The sequence below is a fragment of the Ranitomeya imitator genome, chromosome 10 (assembly GCF_032444005.1).
Source record: "Ranitomeya imitator isolate aRanImi1 chromosome 10, aRanImi1.pri, whole genome shotgun sequence".
In the NCBI taxonomy this organism is placed as follows: domain Eukaryota; kingdom Metazoa; phylum Chordata; class Amphibia; order Anura; family Dendrobatidae; genus Ranitomeya; species Ranitomeya imitator.
The window spans coordinates 105267285-105283258 of NC_091291.1; the positions used below are offsets into that span (position 1 = coordinate 105267285).

The 15974-nt window shown below is 40.5% G+C and overlaps 1 protein-coding gene across 3 annotated transcripts in view; it reads right to left on the minus strand.

The window, feature by feature from the left end:
* The window catches only part of AJAP1 (adherens junctions associated protein 1), a 444313-nt gene that overhangs the window by 235757 nt on the left and 192582 nt on the right, over positions 1-15974 (minus strand). For all 3 annotated transcript variants that reach the window (XM_069740962.1, XM_069740960.1, XM_069740961.1), the window contains exon 3: positions 9395-10110. In XM_069740962.1, the coding sequence (XP_069597063.1) occupies positions 9395-10110 (716 nt within the window). The remainder of the gene's footprint in view (positions 1-9394; positions 10111-15974) is intronic.

Below are 15974 nucleotides of genomic sequence, written 5' to 3' on the forward strand. Positions count from 1 at the left end.
TTTCTAGTGCAGCGCATGGAGGCGCTCACCACCCACTAGGGTCACCATCTTCAATAAGTGATGTGCATCTCTAATAAATCCGGCATGGTGTACTTTGTCAATAATGGCATAGTGCGATCTTCCCCAATGCCAATCTTGACTAAGTGGCCCCTAGGGTTTTCGGGTCAGGTTGCATGGCTATAATTTGGATTTGGTGTTGTAAACTCTAAAAGAAGTGTTATTGTAATCCCTAGCTCCTTTATTATAGTGATCTGTGGTCACATAATTTTTTTATATTTTGGCATGGATGAATGGTCCAATAGCATGCAGATCTTCTGAAAAGGACGTATAGTTCATCATACCCTTGACTACACGATCATTTGACTGTGCAATGAATTCTCATTACCAATCTATCCTCATGTGTCAACTTCCATATTACAGCCGGGCTCAGATTTTCTATTCAAGATCCACTTCTGAGTGAATGTGCTATTTGCTCTATATCAGTCATTCATCATTATCTCTCTAAACTGAGATGAGTAACACAAGCAAAAGCCATAACCGCTAAAGGCGACATATTTACTCGCAGGAAAGTTATTTCCACACATAGAAAAAGACAGATGTGGTTTGTTTCATACGTCGACTCGTCTACATTCATCAGAATTTTACCGAGACAGAAAGGCTAAAAATGCAATGAACTGTTCAGTAGAACCGGTGCTCGTCTGGACTGCAGGTCAATGCAAGGAGGTCTGCGTCCTACCAGGGTTGGGATAAATGGAGATGTAGTCTAAAATATGAGAGAGGTTTGAAAACGTGTCCATATCAGCACTGAAGGCATTTCAGAAAAATATAAAAATGTCTACTTTCTTCCTAGAAGAATACATGGGTTGAGTCTTTTATTTTAGCAATATTGCTTCTCTATTGATGTAAATGGGGATCATCATGACTATCATACACATTCCGTAGAGCAGTGGTCCTCAACTCCGGTCCTCAAGAGCCACCAACGGGTCATGTTCTCAGGATTTCCTTAGTATTGCACAGGTGATAATTGCATCATTTGGGCAGGCAAGCATTCAATCACCTATGCAATACTAAGGAAATCCTGAAAACATGACCTGTTGGTGGCTCTTGAGGACCGGAGTTGGGGAACACTGCTGTAGACAATGATGGCACTGTTTTTTGGAAGAAGAAAACAGCCACGGTTTCCAAGTTTGGACGAACTCTTAAAGGGAAAATGTCAACAGTGTTTGCAAAATCATATGACGTCGACAAAGAGACCCTGAAACCAATGATGTATTACTTAGCTTATTGGGTGCCGTGGTTCTGCCATAATAAGAGTTCTTAGATGCAGCACGTAGTAGAGCTCAGAAAGCTGACCCTGCCCACAACACAGATTTCTATGCACGTTGTCTATTGACAGTGAACTGCTTATCACAGGAAGGGGTGGAGTCAGATGGCTTAGAATGTGCCAACTAGTCACATCAAATGATAATGTCCTAGTAATAAAACCTTCATTGTAAGTAAATAACAGCCCACAGAGCGATAAAAAACAGATGAAAAGAGGATAGGTTGGCACTATTACCAATTGCGATCAAATTAATGAAGTAACATATGGAACATATGGAGATAAATATCATTGTTTAAGTTCTGAGTCCGTTATAACATAGAAACATGTGGCGCTCAACAGGAGACAGGTAATACAAAAATAGGAACAGAGAGAAAAAAATCTGTGGCACTCACCCGTGACTAAGAAGATATTCCTTTTTTTCATACCGAGTGGAAGATATAGACAGACAGACAGAAAAAAAAGAGCGAAGGCCGCTTAACGCTGCCAAGTGCTTCATCCAGGATTTTATATTTCTCTGTTCCTATTTTGGATACATCCTAATAAGTGTGACACATCATTAAATTCAGTGTTTTAACCCCTACCTCATGCTGTTCTCAGATTACATAGCAAAAACCTGCTGACGGATTGCCTTTAAACGTGGAAAATGATTAAGACATCTATATACACAATAAATATATCTGTAGCAAATAATAAATACACATTGTGGTCCATTCTTATGTCCAGAATGACCATTGGGAAAAAAGAAAAAAAAAAGACAAAATATTTTAAACAATGTGAATCATTTTCTTAGGAAACGTATAAAAATATACTTTTAAGCACATCATTGTTGCATTTTATATTATAATATTACATAGTTCTAACTATTCCGGGAATAGACAAATCAAACATCTCAGCCACTTGTATCTTAACTGCAATGATTTGAACATTGATAATGAACTTGAAAAGGAAGGAAACCAACTTCCTTATAGAGTTAAAACCATAAAAGCTTTATTTTTCTCAATTGAAATTGAACAAACAAACAAAAAATAGCAAACAAAAGATGCGTTTCAGGCCATCATGGTCCTTGGCTAGAATTCTTCTTATTATAATTGAATATTTTAATTTCCAGGCATTTGTTTAACTTTAATAGTATAATTTTTTTTTTTTTTTTAATTTAGATTATTTATATTGTTATCATGGCAAAAGTTATAAAGCCTTAAAGGGAATATGTCAATAGGATCAACCCTCCAAAGCCGTCTCTATGGGCAAGTAGGTCATAGGAAGTTGAATAAAATGATGACTTGATATCTGCAATCTGATGTCTTATTCTATAGATATCTACATTTTTCTTAATATGTAAATGAGCTGTTAAGATCTATAGGCCGGACACAGATCTCCCTCAAAATCTGCCTTTAGAGCTTATTATAAATGAAAGTACATGTACATGTGAGACATGTAATGACTATAATAATAATAATCTTTATTTTTACGAATGTCTTTGGAATGTGGGAGCAAGCCGGAGTGCCCGGAGGAAACCCACGCAAACACGGAGAGAACATACAAACTCTTTGCAGATGTTGTCCTTAGTGGGGCTTGAACCCAGGACTCCAGCGCTGCAAGGCTGCTGTGCTATTCACTGCACCACCGTGCTGCCCCCATCAGTGCACATGCGCCGGCGCACTATGTCCCGTAACACAGCAAAATACTTTGGGGACATAGTGCGCCGGCGCATGCACACTAATGGTTTTCGGCTTTGCCCGCAGTTGGGCAAAGCATACTGCGCGTGCGCAAGGCAAGATTGCTTTGCACACGCGTTAACTAGGGAGGAAAGCGAATCATCAGCAAGTCAATTTCGCGACCAGCGTGCGGCCAGCGGGAATAAAAGGGGTTAATAAAAGACCCGAAAACACCGCCCATATGACCCAAAAAAGGACCCGCCAAATTCAGGTGACAGATTCCCTTTAAAAAGAGAAAAATCAGACAAACTGAACATTTTGCAGTGGTCTCTTAATTTTTTGCCAGAGCTGTATATGAAATATGAATAGCAATACTGCTTCTGAATACTAGGACTGAGGACTCTCAATTCTAAATATTTTTCTAGGAAAAAATGACACACTTAGCACATAATTTGGTCAATTCATGCCTGCCCAGTAACCAACGTCAAGGTGGTCTCAAAACTGATGGGTCCCTACATATCTAATGTAAATACCTCTCTCATAGATCTTAACAGCTTATATGCATAGTAAGAAAAATGTGTATTTCTCGGTAATGAGACATCGGATCTCTGATATCAAGATATAATTTTATTCAACTTTCTATGACTTACATACACAAAAAGACAGTTTAGGAGAGTCGATTGTGTTGACAAATTTGCTTTTAAAGGGGTTACTCACCCCTTATTTTTTTAAAAAACCCTAATGAATGCTATATTTACATTACCATTCTGTTAGGGGCCGGGAGCTGCTCAGCAAAGACATCGGTCTCAGCATCTTGCCCAGACTTGTGCTGTTCGTTTGTTTACTGCTGGCTCTCCAGCCAAAGATGTAGTAACTTGCAATAGGCAGCATCGAACAGTTGTTCCAGAGGTTAAGTCCATAAATCACCCTACTGAGCATGCTCGTGAGGTGGCAACCTCTCATTGGTGGTCAGTCCTCAGCTGCTCGGGTGACGTGGCAGTTCCTGATTGGTCCACGAGCAAGGTCCTGCCTGACTGGACTTGAACAGGAACGTATAAGAAATTTCATGGAGCGCGTGCCGGCGCGCTAAGATAATTTATGTCATGCATCTGTGTGGAACTTTACGGCAGTGTGAGCTTGTCAGCGTGCGCTCAGGGCAGGCGTTTAGCCTTTAGAATTCTGGCACCTCCAGAGAGGCGTTCGTGTGTGTGCACACGCTGTATTTGTGTCCACTGCCTGTCTCCTTGCCCGTGTGAGGGCGGCGTCCTCCTGTGAAGTGAACAGGGGATTAAATCTAGCGCCATATCTAGTAGCTTGGCTTCTAGCTGCACTGTTCTGTCTAAGGGCAGCTTTATCTCGAAGTACACCCCTCGGAGAGGCTATCAGAGTCGGGTAACTAGTTTCAGTCCACACAAGGTGATGTTTAACCCCGTGTGTTTTCTAGATTGCTCGCCGCACACTTCCGCCATTACTCACTAGCAGCAGGTCGTCATCTCTGCACAGTGGACCCCGGGTTGCGATCGCACTTTATTTAGTTATTTTTATCTAGTGCGATCCCCCGACCCTAACACATTCTCCACGCCTTCTATTTCTTAGTTCATTATGCTTCCCATTCAGTCCAAACAAGCATTTTGCTTCTACAGTCAATCATGGGCAACAGTGACCAATTTGACACCACTGTGGCCAGTAATTGGAAACATTGTGAGCTGAGAGGCAGTAGATTTGTTAGGTAGGTATACTTTATTTTTAATTATTATAGAGCATCTTTGCATTAAAAAAATGGGGATAGCAACTTCTTTAAAGGGACCCTGATCGGTCCCCATGTCTGCCATATCACCAGCATTTCTATTTTCTGGTATAATTCCCTGCCTTACAATCACTTTATTACGTTTGACACATATACAGATCTGCAGACAAAGTATGTCTAAAGTTTGTTTATCATGTGCAAATTAATCATTAGATTAGTTGACGGGACATTTGTTTCCCCAGACTACTAGTCCCACTTATGATACAATCATGAACCTGTGGGCATGATAACCTGGTTTGCAACAGTCGGTATCATTGCGAGCTTTCTGCCAAACTGGCACATGTGCACAATTTTCTTTTACACAAGCCATTGCGCCTCAGAATCTGGGGGTGCACTTCCAAGCTTCAGAGGCTCACTGCTCATGTCCGAAGTCAGAGACGTCAGCAGAGGAGCTAAAGAAGAAGCTCCTCTGCGACAACATGATAAGTAAGGCGACTAGTTTGGGGAAACAACTAATTTGCATATGATAAACAGACTTTAGAAATACTTTTCTAAAGATCTGTTTTTGTGTCAAATATAATATATGGTCTGTTTAGAAAGGAATTTATACTGGAAAATACAAATTGTGTATGCAGCTCCCATGTAGACACATATACCCAGTGAGTGCTGTACAAAGTGTAAGGGAGAGGGTCAGACGGAGAAAAATGGCATATGACTATGAGATCCGACTACATAGGGTGAGCTTGTAGTCTGTTACCATGGAAACACACAAGAGAATTGTACAAACTGAGTTTGAACCTTTACTCTCTAAAAGCTAGCTTGCAGCTGCATAGTCCATCTGTATGAAAAGTATATCTTTGATCCACATCCATAAATGACAAAACAAGAGGAATTGTAACAAATACTATATAAGATTCGGGTCTATCGACACTATTAGTATGATAACTTCATAAACTACAGTGACGTTTTGACATCTTCAGTCCATATGCTGCCATCTAGTGAATCTGTAATCAAGTTCTGTGTGTACATATGGATGAAAAATGATCCGCCGGGCTCTTTGAAGAAGTTTTTATTGAGCTTACATTTCAGAATTGCATAAGGAAGCGCATCATTAATAAATCTCTTAAATTATGTTTAATGTGGATTAGCATTTCTTTGATATGCTTCAAAGCGCAGGAGCTTTAAACATAGCCAAAATATATTTTTTGCAGGCCCATAATACATATCTAGATGGAATGTGCAGAACTTTATATGTCACTGGATTACCTGTAGACACTGTAAGTAAGGCAAAGGAGCAAGAAGTATGAGAGAGCCTGGAGCAGTGGCATTGTATCAGCCATTACTTTTATTGTTTATATATTATTCTTTTTTATAGAATGTGTAGGAAATAGGAAAGAAAATGTACGTTTTGATTTTCTGTTGCAGTGATACAAGCAGTCCCTGACCAGTTATGAATGAAACCCAAAAGCTAATCCTCACCTCTCCGGGTGCCTCGCAGCCCACCGTCCAGTCCTCTCCTTTTCACCATCTCGCACCGCATCTCTGTTCTCCATATTAAACGCCAGGACTTCCAGCTGGAGGCAGATCTCAGAGGTCATTCTCTTTATTTATTATTATATATTTAGTTTATTTCATTTAAACTGATCGCCAGCATTTAAAACTGACTAGCTAAATCCTTCTAAGCTCTATGTAGAAACAGGAGGTCAATTTTATCTGCACAAGTCATGAGTCACTGCAAAAGTAAATGGTAGGGGCAAGGAGAGAACTGCTAGGTCAGGAGTTGAAGAGGGGAATGATAAATGAAGGGACAAGAGACTTCATGATTCTACATAGAGAAAAGAGAAGAATTAACTGGGTAGAAAGGCAAAAGGAGCAATTGTAAAGGCACAGTGGAATATAATATGATTGCAATAAATTAAGAGGATAAAAACTTTGCTGTGAGGAGTGATTCTTTAAGTAACTGTGTCTGTCTGTTATAGACCTAAAACCTCTCCAGCTCTAGTTGTAAGCTTCTGTTGCTCTGAAGCACCAGAGGTAGTCCAGGACTATGATATTAATGATCTATGCATTGGATACGTCAACAAATGAGACTAGTGGAAGTCTGACATTCGGGACAAGACCAATCAGATAATATCTATTCCAGCAAATGTAAGCAGTGTTGGCGGCTCCATACATTATTTAGTGGTCGCTGCCAAGTTCTTTAGTTTATCTCCAATTCACTTTCAGACATTACAGATGTCATATAATTAAATGTCTTTAAGTGGTTGGTCAGACGAATGAAAGGTGCCCTAGATGTGTTTCAAAATATTATTCATACAATTTTCCAATATATTTTTTTTTTTAGAAAGGAGCCTCCGATGTCCCATTTGTAGCCCATTCCCTTGAATTGGATATAAACTGCAGTAATTCAGCAGCAGCCACTAAATGTATGGAGCTGTAGAGTTCCACTCCCTACATTGCTCACATCTGTCCACTAGTGGAGCAGACACCAGCTGATCGGTGGGTTTACCTGGAGTGATCTTAAACTGATGACCTATCTGAGGGATTCTAGTTCTGTCCAACCCCATTAATAATGCTTTATTGTACATACATCTTATTTATGTCAAGATTGAAAATAAGATGTCTGATCGCGAGAGCTTAGTATTGGGGATTTTGCATTACAGTGCCAAGGAAGTTTAGATGCATTCCTGAACTCTACTTACTACTGATCCTTATGTATGATGCACTGTATGATACTGTGTAGAACATCTCAAGGCTATGTCTTTAGAAGTTAAAAAACCCTTTGAGAGGGACTCTATTGAGGTACATTTTCCTCTTGGCTCCACATATCCTGAGACGTTCTTTGCAGGAGATGTTCATGCTATATGTGTCTATAGTTGCCCGCATATTCTTGCATTCAAAGGAAGGTTATTGGGTCAAAAATATTAATAACTATTCAATCACATATATTTCTAAATATAGTCTCAGATCTGTGTAGAACTTCCAGAATAATAGGATCTTGACACACGTTTCGCATCTAAAAAGCTTCATCAGGAGGTACTTCATATTACAAAGTAGGAATTTATCAGGAAATATATGTTACCTTCTGTATTATGCTGATTTTGATTACTGCTACTCTTTTCTAATATATCAGACCCTATGCTCTGAAACTGATGCTAAAATATTATGCAGATACATAACTGTTACAGCTATTAGTATGATATCTGGTGAACCTTATTTTATCAGGTTTATAATATTGCCTTTTTGTATATGTTACTCCTTTGGTTAGGCAAACACTCAAATAATTTTCTCTCCATTTTTGTATAATGGACATAGAATATATATGACTTTTGGTATTTAATAATATGGATATTTTGTACACTATGGAACTGGTTTTTCGAGTGTTGTATCTCATTCTCATAGTATGTTTTCTTTTGTAATGAAACATGTAGCACCGGCCGCTACAGAATGTCAAAAACTACAATACGCATTGTGGACATTAGTGCTTCTTCAACTGTTTAATGGAACCGCTGCTCCTCATCAATAGCAATAATGGTATTTCGCTAAAGAGCTGTCCAACTCCAATACACTTTGCTGTAAATGGATTGATAATGAACCTAATAGCTTATTATCACACATGGGCAGGTGTCTACCTGTTCTAGATGAGTGCACAGATATAGACAAAAGGTTTCCTCAAAGCTAAATAAAAAGGAAATAATTAATTTGGATAGATAAGTAATGGCAATACAATTAATTTAAACATATAGCTACAAGGGTTTTCCCAATATTTCCATTGGATAGAGGATAAGCTGCTGATCCCTAGGGATCTGACTTAGAAGAGCGCTCCGGAATCCCAAGAATGGGGCTCCATTACTGAGAGAACAAAGCCCTGTGTTGAATCGAGTGGAGGTGCATATGCTCAACCTCTTCCTCACTAATTGCTTATGGAGCTGTCGGAGAAAGCCGAGTCCATTACTTTTTACAACAGTCACATTGACAATGAATAAAGCGGAGGTCAAACGTGTGTCTGTCCGCTCCATTCAAGACAAGGATCTGTAAAGTCACGCTCTTGGGGTACAGGAGCCTTGTTCTGGGGATGTCCAAGATTGGACCTCGGCGATCAGCAAGTATCATGTATAAGAGATAACTTGTGATTTTGGAGAAAACCTTTTTGAAAGGGTGGTCTCATATTGAGAGTCCAGTGTGGCGAACCACCGATTAACGCCACTTCTGCTCTGGTAGTCCAGCCATGACTACATTTTATATGGTCAGTCATTCATTCGATTCGAAAGCATGTAATTTTTTTAACGGCAAAACAGCCTGTTTTGGTTGGATACCTGTGGAAAACATTTTATTCGCATCCCAATATACAACTAGTACAATCATCCAGTGCTTAAATAATATCCAAATAACACAGCTACATAGTTGACTAAACCCAGTCTAAGGGGATGTAAAGACTTTAGGGTAAGTGTGGGTATCAACATTGCAAGCTTTGGCGACCCAGGTCATTACAGCTAGTGGCACCCCCTGAGGTGATGTGCTCCGTGCATCCATAATAAGCATTATTTTCAGACCTCTAACACGAGATAATGAACCTACCATGAAACCAACTTGACCCAAGATCCTGTAGCTATGGGTTATGTTTCCCATTTACATTCTTACACAGTCTACAGCTTACATTTAACCTACCTGAGGTTTCATTAGGTATCTTCGGTCTTGCAGCCTTCCCGTTCCCTGGGAAGGGTTCAGTTGTGCTAATCCTCCCGGGGGGCTTTTTACCTCTATGTACCCCTGGGTTTTGAGAAGTCATGTCTTTACTCTGTGTTGTTGTGGAAGTAGTAGTGGACGTGGTAGTTCCTGACAATGTCGTCCTTCCTTGTGTCGTAGAGGTTCTTGTGATCTCATAAATCCCAGGGATTGTGCTAGTTTCCACCAAGTCATCATCCCCTGTTGGACCCCATATAATAATTTCTGATATCGTAGTCGGCTGACTTTTACTGTCCAAAAACGGTGTAATATTCCAACTTCTCCTTTGGACTTGTCTTTTATCCCTTTTCAAGTGAGTACTTTTAAATGAGTCTCTTACTCCATGTGTTGAGGGAACTGTTTTTGCTCTGGAAGAGTCCTGCAATGGCACCATTCTAGAAAACTTTTGGCCCACATTGTCTTTGAGATATATCTGTTCATAATTTGTAAACGGACTCAGAAAATAATTCTGACTTCTTGGCTTCTGCCTCCCCTTTGGGTTCCATAATGCTGTGTGATGTATCCTATGTTCTAGTGATGGTCTTTGCAGGTATTTGTATGCAGTACTTGGAGGTCTTGATTCGCAAATAATGAAATCCATGGCTAGTTGAAAAATGGCTATCAATATCCAAGCATGGCTTCCTATCGAAGGGCCTGATCTGTAGATAGACATATAAAACATATTAGGAAGACTATTAAAAGCTTCTCTACAGCTATATCTTGAATAATTGAACATATCCCAATAGAACACAACATCATCTAAATATTTCATGCTATTTAATGAAAACTATGTAACATCATGTTGTGACACATTACACAAGAGAGGGAAAGATCATTTTACAAAAATAATTAAGAAAATGAATTCATACTCTAGTACTCTTGCAATTGAGAAACGAAATGCACATAAACACAGCTTCATGCATGGTGGATGTCAAGGACTAGACTTTCGAGCCTGATCATATCACATTTTCTCACTCAGTTTACCATATTAATGCTCTCAGCGAATACGTTAAATGAAGGCTGTGACGTATGCCATACAATGCCATCCATTAGGCTGATGTCACACTTTAGAGTGTAATGCGAGAACCTTGGGTGAGTCTCTCGCATCGATTCCTGGCACTGCCGCCGGCAACTATCATCTCCGCGCTCTGTAATGGGACAGTTTGTGCTCATTGAATTATACCTACCTTTATGTTTTACTGCATTCTGACATATACCTGCCAGAGAGAGGCCAAAAAGACACTATTAGCTCCATACTCTAAGAACACGTTAACATTGACGCCAATGACTGGCTACAGTGGTTATGTGAATGTACGGCAGATAACTGCTACAGCAACAGAGACTGGAAGAGATAACAGTGGCACTGCAGGATAAATTACAGAATTAATAGGAGAGTATTGCTTTTTTGTTGTATTTTATAGCTTTCTTTTTACTAGAAAAAAAAACTCCTGGATATTCCCTTTAAGGGGAATCCGTCAGAAGGATTACCCCTCTTATATGGGAATGGAGGTCATTATATAATATTCCTCTTATATGGGAATGGAGGTCATAGAAAGCTAAATAAAATAATATATTGATGTCTGCAATCTGATGTTCTAGTCCAGAGAAATCCACATTTTTCTTCATATGTAAATGAGCTGTTAAGATCTATGGGCAGGACATAGATCTCCCCTAGGATTCTGCCTCTGGGAGCATGTGCTTTTTCTATCTGTATGACATTGATCAATCATGAGCAAGCAACAACTTGCAGGAGAAATAAGAACTCGCCCCACAATAGCTGAAAGCAGGTTACTCAGTGTGATGCATGCAATAACAGTCTGCTCTCCTCACTGGTCTCACTGCTGAGATTTGAGCAATTACATAGCACCAGGGGAAGAACAAAGATGAGTGTGATTATAGACACCTTTAAGCTTTCATCATGACAGCCTGTGTTGGGGAAAGGTAGGTACAGCGGAGCTGACAGGAATTTGAATGGAGGGCTAATAGTAGTCTTTGTAGTGAGACAAACCTCAGCTCTGCTGTACTTCTTCTCACCCATACTGACTGCCACAGAATGAAAGCACAAAGGTGTATGTAATCGCACTCATCTCTGCTGTATTCCATACACTATGTAATCAAACCCAGCTTTGTAGGGAGATTAGTAAGGAGAGCAGACTTTTTGCCATGACATGTCTAACACAGGAGAAAGCCTGCCCTATGCTATTATGGGGGCGTGTTCTTCTTTCCCCTGTATGTTGCTGACTGCTTACGATTGGTTAATGTCATACATTGTGAAGAAGTATTTGACACTTGGGATGAACTATGTTCTGCAGATCGATCTTAACAGCTCATTTTCACAGTTAAAACAAATGTGGATTTGGCAGGATTTTCCACTTCGACATATAAAGTGTAGTCCTCAGTCCTGACGTACGTTTTGCTTTAATAAGATCAATGGACTGTGGTTGTCCAACCCCTTTAAAAAATAAATAATTCCTGATAATGTAACCAAGTATTTAATTATGTTACTGGTAACCATTTATTTGACTTTATGTCCCAATGGTTAGTTTCCCCTTTCAAGAACAAAGCTCTTTACACTGGCAGAATCCACCGCAATTAGCAAAACACCAAAAGAATGGAACTCAATGCATGAATAATTTGTTCCAAAAGGCAGGATTCAATAGTAATAATGAACGTACATTAGCGCAAGTAATGGTCTATATCTAAATAATGCCTAAGAGAAAGAAAAAAAAACCTCACACAGAAGCAAAGAAATAGCTATTCTCTACGCATTGTCATAAAACAATATTGTGTTAGCAGCTTTCTTCTGTGTCTCCCCTTCGTCTTTGATCTACTCGTCATGCTGAGGCATGTTATAGTTTTATTTTTCAAAGCCGCGGATTCCATTTATTGTCTCTGTTCTCCCATCGTCTACATTCAAAACGCGAAATATTCGCAAATACAATTTTAACACTTTGTCTACAAGAAGAAAAGCAAATACAATACACATTCTACTTTTAGTAAAACAATAGATGACAAAAAGAGTATTCCAGACTTCATGGATAAATTTATGATCTGTCAAGGAGGCTTTATTTCTTGGTACGTTATTTCAGAGGTCATCAAAGATACTCAGGAAACTTTTCGGGCACTTTGCATTAACAGGGCCAGAAGGGAAAAAGATGACCAAATATTTTAGATACAGTAAATTTATGTTAAGAAAAGCCCTTTTCTATCTTCCATTGGGACACATGGACTTCATTAAATTCATCATCGAAGGGACTCTGCCAACAGGTTCTTGATACCTCATGTGACACCACAGGTCCGGTGTCTGAACAACCAGCAATCAGCTGGTTTTAGTTGAAGCCGTTGGCAACCATACATTCTTGAAGAAGCAAAAGAAAATAAATAGACTTTAATAATACAGGTGATGGAGAGAGAGACAGGAGAGATAAAAAGACTTGGTGGTTTGAACTGTTGTTTTGCACCACTGGGAACCTGGAAAAATCCCACCAAGGACAACATCTGCAAGGAGTTCGTATGTTCTCCCCATGTTTGCGTGAGTTTCTACAGGTTCTCCGGTTTTCTCTCACATTCACTCACGGATCCCCATTGGCGACAGTGATGTGGAATATGATGGCATTATATTAGTAAGTCAAATAAATGAGAATAAATGAATAGAAAGTTTAGACCAGTCTTTTTCAGAGGAACACTTAATAATTCAAATGATTTATACCCACAGGAACAAGCAGTGGTAGCCAAACATCTCCGGGTCTCACTGTTTAGAACTTGTTCCAAGAAATTCATGTTCCTGGCTCCGAACCCGTGTTGGACAAATGCACAGACTCACGTCTATCATTTGTTTGTTGGCTGTAGTTCCCATATTTTTCAGCTCTGTGTTAGCAGTTTCAGCCTAGAGATGTTCTATTTCTATTTAAAGGGAAACTGACACATGAAAAAACGTTCGTAATCTGCAGGTTCTGAACCCGCCCGGCGCCCACACTGAGAGTCTCACTTCTGGGAAGAGATTAACTTTTTTCCTCCCAGCAGCGATCAACGTTCAGTCATAAGGGTGATGGTGATGGCGGTGGTGCAGTCACCTCACCACTCTGTATATAGAGAGCAGTGGCTGTAATTGCGCCCCTGGCAGTGACTGACAGCCAGCCAGGCCTAATGTTCATCCTGCTGTCAGTCACTGCCGTGTGCACGGTTACAGATGCCGCTCTCTATTCTTAGCATGATGACTGAAGCCATGGCGCCACCACCTCTATGACTGAACGCTGAACGCTGCCATGAGGAATAAAGTTAATTTCCTCCTGTTAATGAGGCTCTAAGTGTCGGCACCAGGCAGGTTCAGAACGCTATTAACCTGCAGATTAACACAATATCTGCAGGTCAATACATTTTTTTCATGACAGGTTCCTTATAACTTCTTTATGTAAAAGTCTGAGTGTTTTTGCTTTTCTCTTTTTTTGTGTATTACATTGTATCTTGTGCACTTTGTGTTACAATATTATAAATCCTCCTTTATATCTGTTATATTATAGAAGCAAAAAACAATAGTTGAAGCCACAAATTCTAATAAATACAATGTTGCATTTTGGGGTTGGAGCAACTCCTTCATCTGAATACGATGTGACAGCTTGGTTAAGAGTGAAAAAACTTATTTATTCGAGAAAACTTTTAATGGAGAATTTTTTCTAATCTTAACTTTTAGTACAGCTCATAACGGGTTTCACTCATGAGCCTTAGTCATGTGCTTTAATTCATTTTATAATATTCCTGTATTGGGGTGCTCTGTTTTTCTCACTTAAAGGGAACCTGTCATCTGAATTTGGCGGGACTGGTTTTGGGTCATATGGGCGGAGTTTTCGGGTGTTTGATTCACCCTTTCCTTACCCACTGGCTGCATGCTGGCTGCAATATTGGATTGAAGGACATTCTCTGTCCTCCATAGTACACGCCTGCACAAGGCAAGATTGCAGGCGAGTACTACAGAGGAAAGAGAATGAACTTCATTCCAATATTGCAGCCAGCATGCAGTCAGCAGGTAAGGAAAGGGTGAATCAAACACCCAAAAACTCCGCCCATATGACCCAAAACCAGTCCCGCCAAATTCAGGTGACAGAGTCCCTTTAAAGGGGTTTTCCTGAGTGAATCCACAAACACTGGACCCAAGGAGGGTAACCATAACCAACACTTCTTATTGACCCATTGACCCATTGACACTTTCCTCTCAGCTGCCACTAAACTTCTGTCTCTCACTTCCTCCTTCAGCCTCACTCAATGGTCTTCTGCAGCCACTCACAAAGATAGTCACACATTGGACCTCATCTTTACCCGCCTCTGCTCCCTATCTAACCTCTCTAACTCACCTCTTTCTCTTTCTGACCACAATCTACTCACATTCTCTTCCCTCTCCACTCCTTGTCTACAATCCCCATCCCACAGACTTGCACACCCTCACAGAAATCTTAAACACCTTGATCTACATTCACTCTCTGAATCCCTCCTCCCTCTCACAGACATAAGTTCCCTACACAATGCAGATGATGCTGCCGCTCTATAAAACACCACAATAGCTGCAGCTTTGGAATCTCTTGCCCCTCTCACACATACCAAAGCTCGCAAAATAAACAGACAGCCCTGGCACACCAGCCTGACCAAAGAACTGAGGCAAGCTTCCAGGACTGCAGAGCGGAGATGGAAAAGATCCCACTCCAATGAGCACTTCATCACATTCAAACACTCCCTCACTACTTTCAAGACCACACTTGCCACAGCTAAACAAACCTACTTCTCATCTCTCATATCCTCCCTGTCTCACAACCCTAAACAGTTATTCAACACCTTCAACTCTCTCCTCCGTCCCCCAGCACCTCCTCCCTCACCACTCATCTCAGCTGAAGACTTTGCCTCATTTTTCAAGCAGAAGATTGAGAACATCAGAGACAGTTTTAGTCGACAACCCCAAGAGCCCTTCCTCCCAACTACCCAGCCCTCCACCTCGAAAACCAACTTCTCCACCATTACAGAAGATCAACTCTCCACTCTACTCCCAAGATCGCATCTCACCACCTGTGCACTTGATCTGATCCCTTCCCACTTCATCCCAAACCTCACCAGTCTTCATCCCAACTCTAACCCATCTCTTCAACCTATCACTAACAACTGGTGTTTTCCCCTCAAGCTTTAAACATGCCTCAATCACACCTATCCTCAAAAACCCTCTCTTGACTCATCCTCTATATCTAGCTGTCGCCTTATATCACTTCTCCCCTATGCCTCAAAACTACAGGAACAACATGTCCATCTTGAACTGTCCTCCCATCTATCTTCCTGCTCCCTTTTCAACCGCTTATAATCAGGCTTCCGGTCACACCACTCCACTGAAACTGCCCTAACTAAGGTCACCAATGACCTATTAACTGCCAAGAGCAAGCGAAACTACTCTATCCTCCTCCTCCTGGACCTGTCCTCTGTTTTTGACACAGTGGACCATTCCCTATTACCACAGACCTTCTCATCCCTTGGCATCACAGACTTGGCC